Source organism: Staurois parvus, unplaced genomic scaffold, assembly GCF_062004578.1.
Source record: "Staurois parvus isolate SC_StPar_1 unplaced genomic scaffold, SC_StPar_1.0 ptg000151l, whole genome shotgun sequence".
Taxonomy (NCBI): domain Eukaryota; kingdom Metazoa; phylum Chordata; class Amphibia; order Anura; family Ranidae; genus Staurois; species Staurois parvus.
The window spans coordinates 7,639,923-7,663,213 of NW_028317947.1; the positions used below are offsets into that span (position 1 = coordinate 7,639,923).

Here is a 23,291-nt window from a genome sequence, read left to right on the forward strand (position 1 = left end):
TTTCAGGAGTCCATCTTAGTTTAGATCCCTCTGTAAAGTTTAATAAAATACAATACTAAATTGCATTTTGCATTGTTTATTCTAATTGCCATCTCTTTGTTCCTTAGACCGGACGGGTTTGATCTGCACAGATAAGATAGAGAAATGTCAGGAGACTTACCTCCTCGCCTTCGAACACTACATAAATCATCGCAAACACAACATTCCCCACTTCTGGCCCAAGCTCCTGATGAAAGTGACTGACTTGCGTATGATTGGAGCCTGTCATGCCAGTCGCTTCCTGCACATGAAGGTTGAGTGCCCCACAGAGCTCTTCCCACCGCTCTTCCTTGAGGTGTTCGAGGACCAGGAAGTCTAAAAGGCAGTGGAGATGGGTAGAGAGGAAAGGGAATTGCTTGGCTCTATTGCAACCTGCCATCCCTTACAAGGCTCTCTCATGTCCTGCGAAGGATGAAAGGGAGTGGCTAGATTAGCCCTTCTGAAATCGAAAACTGCCATTGAAAGCCGGCACAAGCCAGAATGGAAGCTCCCAATCTTGACATAATTGTACATCAGATCAACAGTTCTGCAGCCACGTTCTTGGCTCAACCTGAAGGAAAGAGTATTAGAGTTTCCTTTGCTGTCATTGTGGTGCACCCAACAGTTTTACTATGGAAGCAATCACCTTTTTTGCATCATTTCTTCTGAAACCAATCTGGTACACTAAGACCCTATTGAATGGAAGTTTCCTCTACAACCATCGAAGTTCACCATGAATGACATGGTCATTTCAGATATGGGATAGGTACAACATGCGTGAGACTGAAAGTTCTCTTGCTCCCCCCATAAAAAAAAGTCTGTGTGTATGTATGTGTGTATATAATATATAGAGATATATTTGTGTATACACACATATATGGTATGTATGGCTGAGAAGAAGAAGATAAGAGCTTCAAAAAGCTTGGCCTTGTTGATCTGAGATGTTTTGCAGACTCAGGACCATCGAAAGTTATCATGTCAGCTTCTTCCTTGGCCAAAGCTGTCCTGTCTTATGTTATGCAGTGTAAAGCTGCGATGCGAGGTTTCCCCTCGCCTTTCTGTGATAGAACTGTCTACTGCCCGGTTCCGTGAGCCGAGGATTTGTTACACAACAGAAAGCATTAAAACACTGCTCCATTTGGTGTGGTGTACCTAGAAATATCTGATTATGCTATATATGTATATATATCTACCAGCGGGCACAAGATGGCTGTAAAGTTATTTCAGCAAAGATCAAGAGCTGCATGTTATGATAGTGTTCTGCTGCCTTGCACACAAACAGTAAACATAAAATAAGTAGTTCTATCTAAAAGAGCCAATTATGGCTGTACATATAAACAAAAGCATTCTCACCTGGAGAGAAATTGACATTTGATTTACCTGTGTAACATGCTTTTCTATGCTAGCAGCCATTTTCGGCTAATGAAGGTGGCTTACCAGTGGCAGATAATATTTAATTGTGGGAATACTCTACAGGAAGTGTAGAAAATTATGCCCCTAATTTCCTGTTTCTCAAATCTTCTAAATCATGGTTATCCAGGGTGCAAATAAAAGCTCTGGCATTTTATGTTTACTGACCCATTAAGGTACCCATGGACCTGTAATGGAGGCCTTTAGGATTAGTAAGTGGATGTTCACATACATGTGCTGATATCCTACAAGTATGTGTCAATGACAGTGTGGAGATATGGTGTAACTACAAACACAGGGAAATTACGCCCTAAAATACTCAATTTGGCCATTAGTCATTCTGCTTTTGCCATGGTGCCCAGATCTTCCTCATTTCATTGTTGCTCAAGACCTTGATCTGTAGGTGTCCTTAGGGACATCTAGCAGAATGGGATTTGCCTTGTGGGTTATCTTTTGGGTTTTAGCTATTACAAGGATTACAATAGTTTCTATGAGAATATATGCAGAGACAAAATGGTACTTATATGTATATATGTTGCACAATCAGATATCATCCCCCAAGCTCTGAAACACCTATGCAGATTGCGTTGGGTCAGTTTGCATTTCCTCTGAACTGAGGAGGCAATTTGGGAATGTTGAGTTTTCTATGTGTGATGAAAGCACGCCCACGCACAGAATTCCCTCTATGGCACCCTCGGTTATGTGAAAACCACACCCACTTGGGTCGAAAAATTGCACCAAAGCCACCCCTTTGTCACCTCCCCTTCCTTCTTCACTGTCATGCGGAAAACCAGAGACCCTCACCAGCTAAGCAAACCAAAAATTTTCTAAGAAGCACTTTTAAAGCGCCATTATTGCATATTTTAACCCTTCTTTTGCTGCTCTCTTGCACCATTCTCTGGATCTTTAGTAATGCAATACTTTGTGGCTTTATGAAGTTCCAGGCCTTATTGTATAGCAAGTGACATCCTTGGCCTAACCCACTTTTTGGGTTTCTTTGCAAATAGTAGGGGGGAGATCCCCATTTTAATGTAGACTGTAACTATGCCCAACTCTTTCTTCTTGCACTTTGCAAACAAAAAAGCACTTCTTACCAATGATGATCTACAATTTTATGTTTGAATGTTTTTGTTTCAAATAAGCTCAACTTTAAAAAAAAAGCACTTATTTTTTTTTGCATCCCATATTTATATTACAAATGCTACATGGCTGTAGCGAACTGTGGTGCATCTTGAATATGCTTATTGTGGACGTTTTTAGAGAACTCGGCGCTTAACTTGAAAAGGCTGTGTTCTTATAGTTAGCACTTACCAAAAATGTATTTTTCATTGAGGAAAAAAAAAAAATTAAAAAAAATAGCTTTGTTAGAGTCTCTGAATTACTAATGTAGGTAAAGGCGCACCAAGAAAGCAAAAAAACTTTCATATCCCATAGAAACCAATCAGATGGCATTTATGGTCAGATCAGACCAATAAAAATAGTCTCTTTATTGTGCTGTATTATGTGCACTATAAATACATTTTCATAGCTGGGTCCTACCTACACTTACAGAGGCACATAACTAGAAGCAATGTAATCAGACTCCTAACTTTATTCCTTGCTGCAGAAAGCACATGCATCCTCCCCTTCCCTGAACTGCTCTAAAGCTTGTCCTCCATCAAACCTGGAGCATTTGGGAGTTCTGTGTGCTAGGAGCCAGGAGAACAGCCAAGTTCCTCATGTCTGTGGTCTGATTACAGCCATTGGTACACCCCCTTGTTATAGTCTGTTGAACCCTTTTTGTTGTACCCTTGGGAGATTTTAGCTGCTGCCAAAATAGAAATATTTTGGCTAACAAATTAAAGCACTTAATATGTAGTATTTTCCACAATTGAACCCCCTCCCCCATTTTATATATATATTTTTTTTCTTAGTTATAGGGTTCAACATTTTCCGCAGGCAGATCCCCATCCTCATCCCTTCTTTCCCAAAAGCCGAATTAACAAAGCACTTAATTATACATATGCATGTATATATGTTTCCTTTTATAAAGCCCAAATATGCAGATTTTTTTGTTACAAATTTGTATTCATATTATTTGGAAGCGAGGTTGGCTCTGCAAAAGGGAATTCTGTGCCATTAGCTGGGAACACCAATGTTGCATTTGATACTGTGCTGTCACAGAGACATCAACTAAGCCCAGGATGGTTTTTTTCTTTTCCCCTGAAATAATTGTTGCAGAATATGAAGCTAAGTGGAACAAAGCAGGCAGTGGTCAAAAGATTACGAAAAAGTGTGCTAAAACATTTTGTAATCAGCCATGAAGAAACATGTACAGTACCTATATTGTAACCATTTAGGCAATTGGGAGACAGCACAAGTTCAGCAGAATAGAAAGGTAAGCCATCAGCCAAAGGATTCCAACATGGCCCGATGGCTCTCACACTATTCTTGATCGTCTCATTGACATTATGATTGTTGTCAAATGATGGTAGAACCACAAAAATCAAGTTATGAAAATCTACTGTAAAGGATGAGGGAAAAAAGAAAAAAATCACATTTGCTCACCATTTGTCCAGTAACCTGGGATTAGTTGATGTCTTCTGTTCCAATATGGGAAACCCGTCGTTAGATCATTCCACTACCAGAGAGAATTCTAAGCTGAGAACTATAAAGAAAAACAAACTCCAAATTAATCTGCTTTGCTTTCTAATGTAAGCTTTAGTCACATTTTGACATATTACACCTTTTAGATGCTGACTTCAATCATTTTGGTACAAAAACACAAAACTGTTCTTTATTTGTATCAAACAATTTGCAAGGATGCGTACATAATTTTTCTACTTCCCCATTTAAAAGGTGCTTTTTTCTCTCTGGTTCTGGGTGGTGCTAAGTTTTCTCGCAGCTAAATTAAAACAAAACACTCTGCATCTGTCTTACCTCAGCTGTTTAGGAAAGGAAAAATGTTTTGTTTTTTGAAATAGTGTTTCTTAGTTCTGGGCTGTGTTGACGGTCAGCCTTTTGCACTGCCGACTGCCAATGTGGCCCCGAGCACACAGCTATCTCTCTTAGCTTAACGTCTGCGGACTGGACGTTAAAAAGATAAAAAGGTCCGGTCCACTCAGTGGACATTAAAACTTCCAGGCCTTAGAGACCTGGCTAATTAACCCATAATCCCTTTCACCTCTGCCCTCTTGTCTGTCTCTATTTTGTCTTTGCAAACCTGTGTGCTTAGCACACCCTAAATAAGAAAACAAAAATGTGTATATATTTGTATATATGTGCTGCTGTGTGTTCACCTGTAAGGTGGCTACATCTTGTTTGTTGTTTTTTCCTTTCATTCTCGTAACTTTGTTTAAATTTACTTTTAAAGCCCCTTTGCTGCCGAAAAACTCTCAAAAGGCATTTGAGGGGATGCAGGCTTGTTCTTTTCTTTTGGAATATGGTTGGAGGGGAGTTTAAAATAGTAAAAAAGATCAACAAGGAGTTGGTTGGTTCTTGCAACAGGTAGCAATACTGAGTACCTCAGTAGCCTTGTACCTTACCCCTTTTGTTCATCTGCAAATTGGGTTACAGGAACATATCCTAACAGAGGGGTCAAGAATTAACGCTTTGCTCCCGACTTCACAGAGGAGTCTCCGTGCCTGTTTTTTCTCACCCGCTTACTACAGAATGATATTGTGGATGGGTTCACGACTGAAGTTTGGAGCCATCAGCTGAGAACAATTATTTAGCTGTTAGGAATGACATTTTTACGACCAGTAGGGCTATGAGAATGATATTTAATCCTTGAATTAACAAACCCACCAGCTTCTTATGGGGACATATCTCAAATACTTCACTAGAGTGTTCCCCAAACAATACAGCTTGGACTGACACTTATTTTTTTTTTGCTCTTGGGGAGGGGACACCAACCACAACCTGCAGCCCATTTTCTTCTTCCTGTCCAGCCCTGATTTCTGGTCACACACCTAGTACATTGAAAACAAGATTCATGGAGGGCACATCAGTGAAGATCTGAGGCCACCGCATCTTTTTGAGAACCCAACAACTCTGAAGGTTGGCCAGCTTCCTAATGACTAGCTGCATACAGAATCTCAAGGCTGAACGCCACTGAACTCTTTGCCAGGATTGTGGACCTCCCCTAACGCCAACTTCTCAACACTACATATGTAACTCTGTCCGATATATATTTCTTTTTTTTTTTCCCGTACATGCATTATGTTTAGCAGAGGAAACTTTTAAACTGACAGTAAATGGAGGCGGCGTGATTTGAACGCCAGGAACGAGGAGGTGAGCTAAAAACACCAAGTTCACTTCCCCACCTCGCACACATACACTTTACTCACACCGAGATTATACCAGGAAGATGTTTATTTGTTACTTTTTTTCTCATACACTCATACCTCAACCACCGCAACCCTTCTCTGTCTCTCTCCTGCCGACCTCACTGTCATGGCTCAGGGTGAGAAGTTCGTATTTGGAACTCTGTGGACTATCTGTTCTCACCAGCTGAAAAAGCTAAACTGGGAGTCTCTACAGAAAATATCCATGCACAGGAGTGGACAGATGGGACATTCACTGAACTTGAGTAACTAAAAAGAAAAAAAATATATAAAAAAAAAAGCAGGGGGATACCAAAACTCTCCCTTCATATTTCTATCTACAGCATAAAAAAGAAGAAAAAAAAAAGAAAAAAAAAAAACACAAGGACTGTCTCAGCCACAGATGTTTGATCATACAGACCTCAACAGCGTGCCTCCTCCAGCCCCATGCAACTCAAAGAAAGACAAGGATTTAATAACAAGAACTTTTTTTTTATTAATTTTAGATGACCTTATTACCTGTCAAAGAAATTTGATGTTTTGTTTTTTTTTGTTTTATTTCCTTATTAACTCCAAATGTGTGGGGAAAACATGTTGGGTTAAACAGATCTTAGCCATAATTTACAAAACAAACAATTTTACAGAAGAGTGGATTTTTTTTTATACATTTTCTTAAGTTTTTTTCTTTACTAGAACAGAGGTGAAGGTCTGAGTACCTGAGAAGCACCATCAGTTATAACCTCTTTATAGTCTTAGAGGTGGGTACTTTAAAAATGGAGGGATGGAAAGTTGATGTGCTGCCAAGAGCAACTGGATTCCAACTGCCATTTCTACTGTGCAAGTAAGAAAATTCATGGAAACATCTTCTTAGTTGCTGTGGCCAACACAGGTGCTTTTGAAGTTCCTCTATTTTTATGTATTACCACAGTTCGAGTATATTATACAAAATTGTTATTGGGTATTGTGGGGAGGGGGTACCCTGGATTTCTTTAACCTCTTTTCTTTCAGGAATATTCTGTCAGTTCAGTGGTTAAACATTCCTCCCTTCAATCCCCTGTTTTCCCCATTAGCGATAATTTGACATTGAAAAACAAACTGCATGGTATTGCCTTAACTGGCAATACAGGGCAGGGGTGGGGGGGCAAACCTATCTCCTACAGTGCTTTATACATCCTCAAAGCTCTGACCTGCAGATATGTTGGTTTATTCAAATATTATTGAAATATAGCTATATATAGATTTTTTTCTCTATTGGTAAGACAAAAAAAATGTGAGATTAACTTCTTCACTGCTGGAAAATACTACTGGGGCACTGAAGGGGTTAAAGGACACTGCTATCGCTTTTTTTTTTTTTTAATTTTCTGTGGGTCAGAATCTGCTGTGTCTCGGAATTCTCTCAGGTTCTATATGTTCCAAACCTCTGGACCTTAATTATTATGCAACATAAGGCCGAGCTTCTGGGCTTACCAGTAAACTGAAACATATAGAAGTTGTGAGTACAGACATACACCCCCCCTTTCCCTTTTCTGTCCATAAGATACCCCTCCAGCTTATCTGTATATTTATAAAGAATTGAAGAGTCACACGACTCTGTCAGTGTACATAAGAACCACAAAACGGAAGTCTTTGCTTGAACTTACTCTGCCTGAAGCTGTGCACAAGTTGTTTTTCTCACAAGTGAAGAAAGATTCTTCTACAATATAGAGATACGTGTAATATAAATCTATACGTATGTATGAATACATGCACATTCTGGCCTGGGGTCATCATGTCACCAGAATACCCCTTCCCTACCATTTTATTCCACGTCTGGAATGTAGACATGAATACCCTTCCATGCTTCTCTCTGGCAGGGTTAAGGTGCAGAGACACACTAGCTACGTCAAAACACAGGGTTAAAACAAAGCTCAATCTCAATGTTTTCTTGTATTTTAAACTTCTTGTGGGGGGGTCTGTATATTTAGGTCTATATATACGAAACACAAAACTATAAAAACAAAAATGTTTTTTTTTTTTTCATTTTACGGGTTTCCAAGCAGATCTTTCTCATTCTGTCTCTTCAAGATAACCCATTAATTGCTGCGTTAGGCCATGAAGGCGGTACAGTTTATTCTTTAGACAGAGATTTATGTGATAAGATTTTTATACTTCTGGTGAGACATGCAGAAGTGGACTTATCACCTGTACACTGTGGGGCATCCATTTTGTTGTGAGAGCCAATGGTCAGAGAGAAGCTTTCACATATTAAAAAAAAGAAAAAAAAAAATCAGAGGAATTACTGAAACGCGTAGTGTGATTTTTTTTCCACTCGTGTTTCAGTGGTGACAACTCGTGAGTCAACCTACTATTTTTAATGCCACAAAATGGGCGCCATCACTGTGTACAGGTGGTAGATGCATTTACGTGTGTCTACACTGTAAATTACAGTTGCATTATAGGTTGTATTCTATTGCAGGTGTATTATATTACTAAGGGCCTGAAAGCCAGATGATACCAGCCTGCCTGCTGACAGCCCTAATCACAGGTGACAGCCTGAATGTTTTTTCCACAAGTACCCCCTCACTCAGGTTAGACTAGAGTTCAGCATCAGGGATGGTTGGAAAACAGTCATGAAGGAGGCCTATAATCCTGTTACCAAATTGAATCCAAAGACAACAGCAAGGTTTGCGGGATTTCCTCACATAGGCAACAAGGCCGCTGCTTGGTTTTAAATGCCATCTTATTATGATATTTGCTTCTTAATGGTGCAAAATGTATCTGCAATATTATGCCTGCACGTTAACAGCTAGCTTGCAACCTTTGTTGCCTCTGTATTGTGTGTGTATGTAGATATATATATTCAAATACTATTTTATCATGCTGAGTGGCAACCTTATTATAGTCTTTTAGGTTGTCAGAACCATCAGTGCTTATGTGAAAAAATCTTGTAAGCTTGCACTTGCAGGTAGGCCTTTGGATAACCATGAGAAGAAGGATTGTAAGTGGACCTCTCCTATTGCTCATATGCAGAAAGGTTCAGCCATTTTTGTATGAGTCAAACTTTTTATTTGCCTGTCTGATTACTATGTACCGGTAACGATACTCAGAGTTATGTCATTTATTCGTAGCTTGTCAACAGGCCTGTTTGGACAAAGTGGCTGCATTGACTGTGTATGGGCGATTGGTACACTTTAAGAAAAGTCTGCCTTTTGCTGAACACTGTCACGTCTGTTATACCCCCATATTATAAAATCTGTGTTACTGCCCCAACCCACTTTCCTTTCCAGCACTTGAAGGGTTACCAGGCAGGGATCAGTAGAACAGCTATGCAAGTGGTGTTTAACTACAGTGGTTTAAAAAAGTGCTGTACTTACATTCCGTTCATAGGGCGATCTGCTCACAGGGAATAGACTGGAGAGGAGTGTGTAGTTGCCCATAGCTACAGAGCATTTTCTAATGCAACTTGGGAGGTGAATGTAATGCCTGTTTGATGGCTATGGGCACTGGCAGTTTTCTTTTTCTCCAGTGGTTACAAATCAGCCCTATTGTTTCATGTCAGGGAAGCATCACATTTAGCCTCATGAAGAAAGGATCAGGCACCATTTTCTTCCTTTCATGTTCAGGGTGCATCATGGGGGAATGAAACAAAGTTTGTTTGCTATAGGCAACTAAAACTGTTCTGCCTCCCAATTTTATTCATAAGGACCACTTAGGTCATCTAATATTATTACATAGAGGCACACTGAATATGCCAGAAATTTCTTGAACAGCACAGCAGAACAAAATTTTATACGAAGGTCACATCTATAAAGACATTGAATAGTGTTCTCTTATATGCCAAACGTGAACTGTTTGGCTGAAAGCAGGATCCTTTTGTTTACATGGAAACTATCATGATTTTCAGCAAATATTTCTGTCAATGTTCCAGGATATACAAAATTCTTGCTTCAGGCTCAGAGTCTCTTGTTTTTATTCAGGTCAGTCTTGACCCATAGCCTCCTCATGTAATGAGCAAATATGGCTGCCCACCCCAGGTTTTTAAAACAATTGAATCCTACTAAGAGATCCTTTATATCTGATGACACTCCCACATCCATTCTAAAAAAAGTTTAGTTTTCCTTTAAAATAAAGTACAATTTCAGTCAAATACTTTGGCAAGCAGACTTCTCAAAGAGAGAAATTTCAGCCTTCCTGGAAATTCTATTGATAAGATCTTGACCTATGCCATCCCCACTTAGAACAGTCCTGCTGTTAGGGTGCTGTACTAACCATAGAATCCTCAGATTCTAGCAGCAGTTAGATTACATCTATGACAAACTTGCTTCTGTTAGCTAGAGGATAGAGATATCCATCAAGGGAATCTTAAAATGGACAGCTTTGTTACCAACAGGGCTTCTAATCTTTCCCCCAACATTAATTAAGGGGTCCATCTTAAAACACTTTCACACAAGGCTCACTCAGGATTCACACATTTTTCTAATTGGATTCCTAAAGAAAAATTGTGAATCCTGCTTGAAAGTTGTATGCATCTTGTGTAAATACATTTATAGATCGACCCTTAAAGCGGAGTTCCACCCAAAAGTGGAAGCTTTGTTTGTCTGCCTGCCTCCCTCCCTCCTCCACTGCCATATTTGGCAAGTTTTGACAAGTACCTACTCCCAGCTCAGTTTGCCACGGCAAAGTGAGCCGGAAGTTCGGCCCCCTCTTTCCTCCTGCAGTCTCCTGGGAACCTCTACAGGTCCCAGAAGGCTGCTGGACCAATCAGAATGTGCAGCGCGACTCGCGCATGCGCAGTGGGCTCCCAGCTGTGAAGCCGCAAAACTGTTACATCCTGGTGCCCACAGTTGAGATGTGGCACCTGGGAGAGAAGAGATGGTGCGGGTGAGCACATAGCTGGACCCTAGGACAGGTGAGTGTGTTTATTAAAAGTCGATAGCTACAGTTGTTGTGGTTGCTGACTTAATAAACACAAAAACGGCTTAAAAACTCCACTTAAAAAGAGTTAAATGTTGCATTGAATATTTTAACCTCATAATACTACAAATATCAAGCTTTTAAGCCTCTGCTTTCCAAAACACAGTAGAATCCGCCATCCTATGATTAAACAAGCAATTGAGAATTACAGTTTTCAGTTTCCTGGACGCTGTGATTTAACAAGACAGTAACAACCTTCACTGTTTCCAGATAGGAAGCAAGTTTGCATAAATAACAACTGCCAATTCTCCAAGTCCCTATAATGCGGGTTATGTTCACCTTGTCAGTGCAGGAAAAGCAATTCATTGAGGTCAGTATTTTGGTGTAATAAAGACTTTTATTCACCATAATAGATTTGTATGCTGCCATTTAGTCAATAGTATACACAAAAGATAATTCCAAGTGACAGAGTACTAATGTTGGTGCACTCTTCTATATTTGTATAGAGCAGTGACACTGAGTTTGTGAGAATAGTAAGCACTGTGTATAGCTATGCACGTAGAGTTCTAGAATTCCCAAATTGTCCATATTTATGCATATGCAAAAGACTGTTATCAGGTTGTGTCCTGTAGGGGCTGTACTGGTCATAGCTCAGTACAGCGTACTCTTTCATAGATGGTGGGATTTGTTTATTGAAATGCTAAGGAAAGAATTGTTTCTTGTTTGCCTGGCCCACAGCAAAAAAATATCCTCACAGATTCTCTTCATACTGGGACTAATAATGAAAGTTTGCCCGAATGTCACAAACCAAGGCCGCATTCAGACAGCAGAATATGTCCGCCTAGTTACCTGCGTTCAGAAGCAGCTAAAGTGCGCCTCTGGATCCAGCAACGTTCTGTTCTATGGCCGCATACAAACTGGCTAATTACCTGCAGCCAAAACTCAGCTGAAACGCCAACCTGGATGCAATCTGGCTGCGTCCGGGGTCAGTAGTTGAATGTAATCGCTCAGAGGAAGTGGTTACATATAAACAGCAGCACCTGCCATTGATTTGTACAGAGTATAAATCTGACAACTCCTGCTGGTCACACACAGTGTGCGCAAGCAGCGTTTACAACTGCTTCAAAGAATCTGATTCTTGCCGGAAGCCACCCCTGCCCTCCATTTTTCCCTTCAGATGCATTCCACCCAAAAGTGATATTTCAGACATTGGGGTTGATTTACTAAAGGCAAATAGGCTTTGCACTGAAAGTGTAGTTGCTCTAGATCTGAGGGGAAAATGCAAGGAAAACAAATTTCTGCTAGCACATGATTGGATGAAAGAAGTCAGAGCTTCGCCTCATTTCAGTTTCCCCTTCGGCTATAAAGCAACTACACTTGCAGTGCACAGCCTATTTACCATTCATAAATCAACCCATTTCACTGCTGACTTGTTTCATGTTTTTAGGAGTCAGTGGCAAGATCTTTTTTCCATATTTCCAGGCTCTATTTTTGCACACCTTAAGCCTTTTCCCTCCCTCTTCATGATAGTTGCAGATCACAAACCAGCAGCACTCTGCATTACAATACTCAACAATAGTAAAACTAAACCTCAACAGTATCCTGCATTCTGTAAAGTTTTAAACATGTGGAGGTCGATTCACTAAAGGTAGATATGCTGTTCACTTTGCAAGGGAATTTTCCCTTAGTTAGCAAACACAGTAAAGTTCTTCAGACTTCCATCATCAGATGTGCAAGCAAAAATACAATTTTTTTTTCTATTTTCCTTGCACATGATTGGGTATCTTTAGCAAAGTATTTTCACCATATTCATTAAGCTAAGGGAAAATTCCACTGCAAAGGGAAAATTCCCTTGCATAGTGAGTAGACTATTTGTCTTTAGGAAATCAATCATGCTGGCTACTGTAGCAAGATATGAACTGCCTGTGCCGTGCACAGAGTCTGCCCAAAAAAAAAGTGGTATTGCAAGGTTTGTGCATAGATGTCAGTCCTGGAGTGTGGGGCCTGAGAGATATATTGTCATTCTCCAGCATCTCCAATAAACTGATATCTATTTTGGGTGGAGTGGTCTTTTAAAGCGGAGTTTCACCCAAAAGTGGAAGCTCCACTTGTTTGCCTCCTCTCTCCCCTCCACTGCCATATTTGGCACCTTTTTTTTGGTGGGGGGTTATGGGTACCTGGTTTTGACAGGTACCCCCTCCCACTTCCGGGCTCAGTTCACCACGGAAGGATCCTCCTTCCTCCCACAGTCAATTGGGAACCTTCACAGGTCCCATGAGACTGACAGATTAATCTGGAGGCACTACGCGACTTGCGCATGTGTAGTGAGCACCAGGCTGTGAAGCCACAAGCTGTCACAGCCTGGTGCCCACAGTTGAGATGCCAGCGCCGTGGAGCAAAGAAGAGAAAGGATGGCGTGGGTGAGCACATCGCTGGATCCTGGGATAGGCAAGTGTGTGTGTAGCTGCTGACTTTTAATAAACACAAAAACGGCTGTAACTCCACATTAACAAATCAGGGCTGCTGTCCTAATTAAATTATTTAAAGTGAAATCGACTAAGTACAGAAAAGGCACCATTATTAGATATTCTGCAACTGGGCCACTGGTGACCTTCAGGGCAGAGATATATCAGCTGGAATTGTTACTGTATTTGTGGTATGTATGCGGTCATCATACAACCATTTCAGTTGTCTTCTGTCTTGAAGTATGGTTTGGGTCCAAGTCAAGGCAGGCCAGGCACAGTTCACCACATTACACTGTGACATTCATTCCCACAGAAACAGCAGGCTGTACTTATCGCTCTGGATGACAGTGGAGTAATGGACAATGCATGGGAATGTGTCAGTGTATATATTGTCTTTTTATGATCAGTACCTAATGTGTGAATTACAGCTCTGACCACCCACAGTCATCAGCACAGCCTGGCATCATCGTGGGCATATGTGTTTACAAGATACTACTCATCTCTTGTCTTGAATGAGCCCTCAAAGACGACGATTTTTACGTGTATAGATATACCTACCGACAGCAACCGAACACAGGTCACCTTTTGTTCCGCCAACTAGGCTAAAGCACTTAAAATCCCTTCTTGTTGGTTGCTATAAGTTACATCCTCTCAGTGCTCTTTGTCCTAGGCTATTTACTAAGTGCTGGCTGAACTTAGAGATGGCATTTGAGCTCTGCAGATGTACTCAGTAAAGCAGTGCAAGGAGCAGTGAAGATATGCTGTAACTCCTAGCAGCTCCATTTCTGTTTACTGAAGTCAGATCAGTTTGCAAAAAAATGTGGCAGGTTGTTGTGGTTACAGCACTTTGCTTGTAGCTCTTTGCCTTATGTAAAATGGCCTTGTAAATGTATCTAAAAGTATTACTCTAAACGTTTCTGAGGAAACAATGGTAAGGCATGTAGTGAACAGAACCCATCTCAGGCCAAAACAAGGCAGATTTTTCAGTGTTTGCTTCCCAATACCAGTCATTTCAGTCAAAAAATAAAAAGGGGGGGGGGGGGATCCAGCTGAATTTTCCCACGTTCAAATTCTGGTACTTCCCTGTGTACAGATTGCCCAGTCTCCTAGCTTTTTTAACCTGCTGTGGTACTACTGTGTCACACCTATCACACACCAGCATCTACCTACACCTCAGATCCTACAGAGTTTATGCAGAATGCATTAGGTGGTATAGATAATCTCGCAGCCTTGCTTGTAATGCATGCACCATTTGCTGATTGGTCTGCAGGTTTATTAGTCACCCGTGACGTTGCAGTGCCACATTCATCTCTGTGCCGTTATAACACACCCCCACCACTCGGGGGGAGCTTATGTCATGTTTTTTGGGGGTTGTGAGTTCTCATATTGCCTTTGATCCCATCAGTTAGGTATCTTTGTAGGTGATATTAATGTCTTGTTCTACCACAACTACATGTGGAGGTCATTTATACTCACACTTGGGGTTCTTTTTCAACAAATGTTCTGTATAAATCAGCATTTTTACTTTTCCTCCACCTACCTCTGTGTACTTCAGTGAGCTTACAGAATTCTACAGACAACATAGGGTAACGGATCATTTTGCAATGTTTGTTTCTGGCCTCTGTAAGGGTTCATCCTCTAGGTCCTATATTAGGATTCCCAGTGGTTTAATAGTTGCTGTTTTCTTTTTTTTTTAATGTGTTATTTTGTTTTTGTTGTTTCCTAGGTCAGCTCACTGCCCTTCTCACCAAAGGGACGTTTGTGTACTTAGTTAATAGCCCAGATCTTGTTGTAACTCCTATTGTTTATTCCATGTGTATGCCTCAAAGGAACCTCTGGTTGTACAGGAAGTGTGATTTCAGGAGAGGAAAGATGACTTTGGACTTATAACCATATACCTAGGTTGTATAGGGATGTTTGAGATTTTAGTGTATGTTTACCAGTGCAGATGTATTGAATGGATGGTGATTGGCTGTGGGGGTGATACTGGGTTAACAAAAAATTCCCTTTATATGGCACTTTTTACTTATCCCAAATAACCAGGTTGAATCCCCAACCACTGACATGCACAACCCATTTCTATTGCCTTATCTGTCCTCAGCCCCTTCCTAACTTCCCCCTGTCCTCTCCCTAGACTCAGGCACGGTTTGCTTACACTAAAGAACTTTATATTCAGAATGATATATAGACTAGGAATGAGCAAGCCTGGCTCCTACTATGGGCAAGCCTGGAGGGTTCACATGCCATAGGCCCAGCCTACGCCATATGTATAGTATAAGGGATTACTTGAGCATTGGCCATCAGGAAAGACTTAGTGCTGGGCTCCTATCTAGTATAGGGTGACCTCCCGTCTGGGCCATATCAGGCCAGGCTTAGGTAGAGTTTCATATTAATATAGATTGGCCTGTAGAGATTCTTTTTAACTCTCTTTACACTTGTTGCCCCACAGAGTTATAAGATTTTAGTGTATAGAGGGTAAGGCAATACTGGGTTCATATTGAAATCTAGGACAGTGTTAGGCAGTCCTATAGTTCAATATTAGGCCAAGGTTATCCGACACACCTCCCTGAGGTCTAGTGTAACCTGTGTAATCATTAGTGTCTTCTTATCCCAATATATATTTAGCTTTTCCATTTCTTTGAGTAGGCCTCATTCAGTTTGTATTGTTTTTGTTTTGCAAAGCACCATACAACATAGTTGGTCAGCACTGCCTTATGATTCAATTTTGGAGATGAAATATACTTTTCTAAACTTAATATTTGCAATACATAGTACTACAGAGCATGGCAGCATTGCCTGGTCTTTACTTGTCAGCATGCCTTATAGACACAAGATATGAAAGATGTATAGAGAGGGGGCTGATTCAAACACTGGAGGGAAGATAAAGTGAAGGAGTGGCTTGTAGGAACAAATTAAATTCCAGCTGTTCTTTTCCTCCTTCTGGCTGCAAAATGAAATCATTTGATCTGGTTGTTATAAAGAATATCTACGCTGTATCCTTACTCCAGTTATGTATGAGCCCAAAGCAACCTCTTGCACCCTTTAGACGTGTATGTACCTAAGAAACTAGTTCTACTGTCCTGCAACATGGCACTAAACAAAATATTGTCAATGAAAGCCAAGCAATGGTGCCAGTCTGTAAAATGCTATACATGAATTTATATTAAGTTTAGGGTTGATACCAAAATAGAGTATATTGTCCTCTTTAATCATTTTGCCTTTTTTTTTCTTTTTTTAAATTGGGAAACATGTATAAACCCGAGGAATGGTTTACCCCAAATGGGAGGTATTTTCCCTCTTCATGCCATTAGGAAGGGGACTTCGGCCCCTTCTGCAAACTTATCTATGCGTTGATGTTCTACGAAACAAAAAAAATGGAAATAAATCAAAGGGGGTTAACTGTTGTCTAGTAATGTCTGTGTCTATGTATCTTTTCAGGGACTCCCCCAAACCCTTCTCTTTTCTGATTTCTCTCCGTTTTTTCCCCCTATCCTACAAAGAAATATTGCCTGTCTATTTTTTTACTGTAATCTTTATATGCAGAGAGCCTATAAATGCTGTATTAAAAAACGGAAAAAAAAATGAAAATGCCATGCTAACATTTAGGATTTTTTAATGTCTTTCTCCCTTTTCCTTCTCTATAGTGTTGTGCTCCTGAAATTTCTTGAATTGAACTGCTCTTTGAACACGGAGGTGGGGGGGAGTCAGTCTGCACCCAGAATTATCAGAGAGTGTTAACATCTGCAAGGCTGTCCCATTGCCTGGCTTAAAATGATGGCAGTGGAATGGTTACATGGGGGGAGTGCAAGCTCGGGGCTTTTTGGTATGTTAACTCTTTCTATGGGAACAAGACTGATTCTCCCGCCCCTCTTCTATGTTTTTGTTTTTTTATAAGCTTTTACCTTCAGTAAAATAGGCTAAGTTATTAATATTAAACATCATATACACACACAACTTACCTCAGATCAATGGCAGGAGGGTGACAACGTGATAATGGAGTTGGGGGGAATGAATAATCTAACCACCCACCTCCTTGCCCTCTCTGTCAGTTACCCTCTGAAATCTCCCTCTCCCTAAAACCATGTTGTTCCCTGTTTTCTAGATATTCCTCCCCCCCACATGCTTTGTTTTTATTTTTTATGGTCCCGTTTTTCGAGGCCCGAATGTCCTTTCCACCAATAAATTGTAAGCTTTGTAATTACGTGTTGCAATGCATTCTGAGTCTTGTCTTTCTTTTCCTTGAGGTGAAGTGGGAGGGTTGGGCTTGAAAATGGTCATTGACATGGTGTGTTTTCATTATTCTACCTCAGACACCTTTACCAAAACTGTCTATGCAGGTAAGGTGCTCCTATAGATAAAAAACAAGTTTACCCAAAAGTTGCCCTCGCCATACTTCACAAAGCCTGACTGGAAAAACTCCTAGAGATGGCATCATCCTATTCTGCGCTGGTGCTAAGAGGTTGCCAAGACACTCCCAGCTGTTATTGTGCACCCCGACCTTCACAGGAGTGAGCTCTCAAATGTTGAGCCACAAGCTACTGCTTCAGGAGAGAGAAAGCAAAATTTAAGAAAGGGCTCACTCCTGTAATGGCATAGGTGAACAGTAATAGCTGGGAGTGTCTTAGCAACAAGATGGGATGATGTCACCTCTGGGAGTTTTGCAGTCAGGCTCTGGCCTACACCTATACCAAAGGCATTACTGTATTTAACTTTGGTTATAGCTGCACAATTTGTTTTCAACTACATGAGTCTTTACCTGTATAGACAGTTTTTTGGTAAAGGCGAGCTATGACTGTAAAGCCTAAGTGGAGAAGAGTTAACATTTCTGTCAGGTTTGTCTGTGACCCCCACATATAAAAAAATGGGGGGATGTAAGGCATAGACCGCAAATACATTGTCAGAGGTTTTAACCTTTCTCCACTCCACTGAAATGTGTTTCTTGTACATATATCCCTGTTGGAGAGATATCCAGGACATGGGGTATCTTTCCAACAGAGACATAGACAGCAATAAAACCTGACTGAGGCTCTAATCCTTATACTGGCTATCCAGAAAAAAAAAAGGTTTTGGCTGGAGTTGGGCTTCAAGATTCATTCAAAACTGGAATAACACCCCAACTGAATCTGAACTCTAATTAACACAACACAAGCCCTTGTTTAGTAAAGTATCTGAAAGAGGAACTGCCTGTGTTGCCACAAAGCAGTGAATCAGCTTTTGCAAACCTGCACTGGAGGAAAGTTGATCAGTTGTCTTCTGTTGGCTGCTAAGTAGCTATTTTAAGTTTTTTTTTTATAAATCAGGCCCGGCTGTCCTTCTTACAGACAGTGTGATATATGCGGCTGCCAGAGAGGTCTTTGCCTCCTGCAGCCTCTTTTTCAGCAGAAGTAGAATATCTGCCTCTGTCTCTGCAGTTCATTTCTCAGCACATTCACATATTGTAATATGGTGCCCACAGAGCACTGTTCTGTTACTAGATGGAGGGTCTCACAGTCGTTGACTTTTTTTGCTTTTTACTGGAAAAGCATTTTTTCTATTTCTATATTTGGATAGCGTGCGGAAAGGTTTAGAATTTCTGTAAGGTGTTTATTGCTGTTTAAGTTCCAATTGAGCAGATGTTCTTACACCATCTACTGTATCTTGTGACACAGCAGAAAGTGAGAATTGTCTGAAGACCCTCGGTTGCAGTGAAGCTGCACCCACACTACAAGTGGTAACCACTCATTTCTGTCTTGGGGACAGGAAAAGCACTTCTACTTATCTGATCTTCTCCCCTGGAAGATGGCGCCCCCTATGTGGGATGGTCTCTCTTCACCCTGGACCCTGCACCACTCTTGACAACTTCAGATTACCTTAAACCACCAGAGCATAGGGGAGAAGAGGCTGCAGGGGCCAGTCCAGCAGAGTGAGGAGAGCAGAGGATCAGGTAAAGTAAAATTGCTGTACCAAGTCCCAAGGACATAGCCAAGCAATTCATAATTGCAGTGTGGGTGCAGCCCCACTGCAATGGAGGACTTTTAGTTTTCCAAGAGTTCAGCTTTAACACAGCAGTTACATTTGAGAGAGGTTACAGCCCTCTCCCACTCTATTCCAACTATATCTAAAAGAAAATGGATGGAGTTTCACATTACTTTTCACCCAACACCAACACAGTTGTTCAGCAGAGCAGTCCTCTGTGATGTACAGTGCCTTGAAAAAGTATTCATACCCCTTGAAATTTTCACATTACAAATAAAAAAAGGAAATGTATTTTTTTGGGATTTTATGTGATAGACCAAGACAAAGTGGCACATTATTATTATACAGGATTTATATAGCACCAACAGTTTGCGCAGCGCTTTACAATATAAGGGAGAAAGTACAATTACAATACATTTCAGTACAGAAGGAATGTGAGCATAAAATTGTGAAGTGGAAGGAAAATGTGAAATTGTTTTCAAAATTTTTTACAAATATGTGAAAAGTGTGGCGTGCATTTATATTCAACCCTCTTGAATGAGAACCACCTCTGACTGCAATTACAGCTGCAAGTCTTTTTGGGGATGTCTCTACCAGCTTTGCACATCTAGAGAGTGACATTTTTGCCCATTCTTCTTTACAAAATAGCTCAAGCTCTGTCAGATTGGATGGAGAGCGTCTGTGAACAGCAATTTTCAAGTCTTGCCACAGATTCTCAATTGGATTTAGGTCTGGACTTTGACTGGGCCATTCTGCTTTGATCTAAACCAGGGGTCTCCAAACTTTACAAACAAAGGGCCAGTTTACTGTCCTTCAGCCTTTATGGGGGGCCGGATTGTGGCCAGTGGGGGTAGAAAATGTCCTGGGCCCAATGAAGAATTAGCACCTTATTGTTGGTGTCAGTGGGTGGAATAGTGCCCCATCATTGATATCAGTGGGAGGAAAAGTACATCACTATTAGTGTCAGGAATTATGCCCCAGTGTTGGTGGAAGGCACAGTGCCTGATATCAGTGGAAGGACTATTACCCCAAGGGCCAGATAAAGGCTAGCCAAGGGCCGCATCCGGCCCTGGGGCTACAGTTTGGAGACCACTGATCTAAACCATTCCATTGTAGCTCTGGCTGTATGTTTAGGGTCGTTGTCCTGCTGGAAGGGGAACCTCCGCCATGGTCTCAAGTCTTTTGCAGGCTAACAGGTTTTCTTTTAAGATTGCCCTGTATTTGGCTCCGTCCATCTTCCCATCAACTCTCATCAGCTTTCCTGTCCCTGCTGAAGAAAAGCATCTCCACAACATAATGCTGCCACCACCATGTTTAGGGTGATGTGCAGTGTTAGTTTTCCGCCACACATAGCGTTTTGCTTTTAGGGCAAAAAGTTCAATTTTGGTCTCATCTGACCAGAGCACCTTCTTCCACGTTTTCTGTGTCCCCCACATGGCTTCTCACAAACTGCAAGCAGGACTTTTTATGGCTTTCAACAATGGCTTTCTTCTTGCCACTCTTCCATAAAGGCCAGATTTGCGGAGTGCACGACTAATAGTTGTCCTATGGACAGATTCTCCCACCTGAGCTGTGGATCTCTGCAGCTCCTCCAGAGTTACCATGGGCCTCTTGGCTGCTTCTCTGATGAATGCTCTCCTTGCCCGGCCTGTCAGTTTAGGTGGATGGCCATGTCTTGGTAGGTTTGCAGTTGTGCCACACGCTTTCCATTTTCGGATGATGGGTTGAACAGAGCTCCGTGAGATGTTCAAAGCTTGGGATATTGATTTATAACCTAACTCTGCTTTAAACTTCTCCACAACTTTTTTCCCTGACCTTTCTGTTGTGTCCCTTGGCCTTCATGATGCTGTTTGTTTACTAATGTTCTCTAACAAACCTCTTAGGGCTCCACAGAACAGCTGTATTTATACTGAGATTAAATTACACACAGGTGGACTATTTACCAATTAGGTGACTTCTGAAGGCAATTGGTTCCACTAGATTTTATTTAGAGGTATCAGAGTAAAGGGGGCTGAATACAAATACACACCACACTTTTCAGATATTTATTTATAAAAACCATTTATCATTTTCCTTCCACTTCACAATTATGTGCCACTTTGTGTTGGTCTATCACATAAAATCCCAATAACATACATTTGCGTTTGGTTGTAACATGACAAATTTGCAAAATTTCAAGGGGTATGAATACTTTTTCGAGGCACTGTATTTGTCACTGGCCTGTGCACAGTCTTGCTTTATTTCTGGAGACTTTTGTTGCTGTCCTCTGTCAGCGAAGTCACCTGAACCCTCCAGATGCACATAATCAAAATGTACATGCACACTGGCACTAGAACATTTTACTAAAGATGATAGTAGTATTGTACTGTTATGTGAGGTTGGCTTCATCCAATGGAACGGTCAGTCAATGGCAGGAAAAAACACCCAGAAGGAATGGAATTGGCATAATACTATACAAAATAGCCACACCATGAAGACTGTTCTTCAGCATTGAACCACAGCTTGCACAGTGCTCCCAGGGTAGCAGAACACTATCCTTGATAAAAAGTTGAATACACCATTTACTCTAGGGGCGGGCTGGATCTAGGGGGGTGCAGGGGTGGGCTATTTCAGTTGCACCCCCCCCAAAGTTATCTGACGCCCTTCTCCACCCTGGACACTGTACTTGTCTGCTGAACGATACTTCAGAAAGCTGCACTTTCTCCCTGCAGTTTTATAGCCATAGTAGATGTACTGCCCAGTTTATCATCAGTGAAGAGGGGGGCCAGTGGGGTGGGGAAGGCTGCCTGTACCTCTGCCCTGTCCTTCTAATACAAAGTTGGCTATCCCTTAGTTATCTTCACTGTCTTCTGAGGCAGCCGGAGTTGGTGGGCTGGGCCAGGGCTACCTCCACTCCTCCCACATACTCCTTCACTCAGGAAGAGGAGAAGTGGATACAGCAGCCAAGCCCCAGGAAGTCTTCAACTCCAGCCATGCTGTAAGAGACTGAGCACACTGTCACTACATACAGCACCAGCCTGCCACTATACTGCACTGCCCTAGCCTGCCACTATACTGCACTGCCCTAGCCTGCCACTATACTGCCCCAGCCTGCCACTACGCTGCCCCAGCCTGTAACTATGCTGCCCTAACCTGCCACTATATGGCTTTAGCCTGCCACTACACTACTATAACCTGCCACTACACTGCCCCAGCCTGCCACTATACTTTCCTAGCCCTGCACTGCCTCAGCCTGCCACTATAATACCCCAGCCTGCCACTATACTATATAATCAGCAAAATTCTCACGAGCAATCTCAAATACTACAAAAACTATTTCCTTGTGTATCAAATCAAAAATGCTGTACTACAGAAAGCAGCTCACATTAGCACATACTCATACCATGTGCATGAATTCCAATTCATAAACAACAGTGCCACACTTTCTTTAAATGTATGTGAATGCAGACAAATTATATTAAAAAAACAGTAATCGTATAAGATGATATAAAGTCTCTAAATATAGTGATTTCTTCAACTTGAAAAAATGTCACAATTCCATATCTTCATGCAATTTTAATCCTCCACCACAAACACCAGATGTGCCCTCACCTGGAGTTTTTGATCTCAAATATAGTTTGGTCAAAAAATGCATGTGTCCCTTGAAGTGGACATACAGGTGAAACTCAAAAAATTAGAATATCGTGTAAAAGTTCATTTATTTCAGTAATACAACTTAAAGGGTGAAACGAATATATGAGATAGACTCATTACATGCAAAGCAAGATCGTTCAAGCCGTGATTTGTCATAATTGTGATGATTATGGCTTACAGCTCATGAAAACCCCAAATCCACAATCTCAGAAAATTAGAATATTACATGCAATCAATAAAACAAGGATTGTACATAGAACAATATCGGACCTCTGAAAGTATAAGCATGCATATGTACTAAGTACTTGGTCTGGGCCCCTTTTGCAGCAATTACTGCCTCAATGCGGCATGGCATGGAAACTATCAGCCTGTGGCACTGCTGAGGTGTTATGGAAGGCCAGGATGCTTCAATAGCGGCCTTCAGCTCTTCTGCATTGTTCGGTCTCATGTCTCTCATCTTTCTCTTGGCAATGCAGGTCAGGTCATGCGAGTTTGCTGGCCAATCAAGCACAGTAATCCCATGGTCATTGAACCAGGTTTTGGTGCTTTTGGCAGTGTGGGCAGGTGCCAAGTCCTGCTGGAAAATGAAGTCAGCATCCTTATAAAGCTCGTC

The 23,291-nt window shown here is 41.3% G+C and overlaps 1 protein-coding gene across 2 annotated transcripts in view; it reads left to right on the forward strand.

Annotated features, from left to right (window-relative positions):
- Window positions 1-17,305, forward strand: part of THRA (thyroid hormone receptor alpha) — a 283,605-nt gene extending 266,300 nt beyond the window's left edge. For both annotated transcript variants that reach the window (XM_089674381.1, XM_089674382.1), the window contains exon 10: window positions 108-17,305. In XM_089674381.1, the coding sequence (XP_089530507.1) occupies window positions 108-358 (251 nt within the window). In that variant the 3' untranslated portion in view covers window positions 359-17,305. The remainder of the gene's footprint in view (window positions 1-107) is intronic.
- The last annotated feature ends 5,986 nt before the right edge of the window (window positions 17,306-23,291 follow it).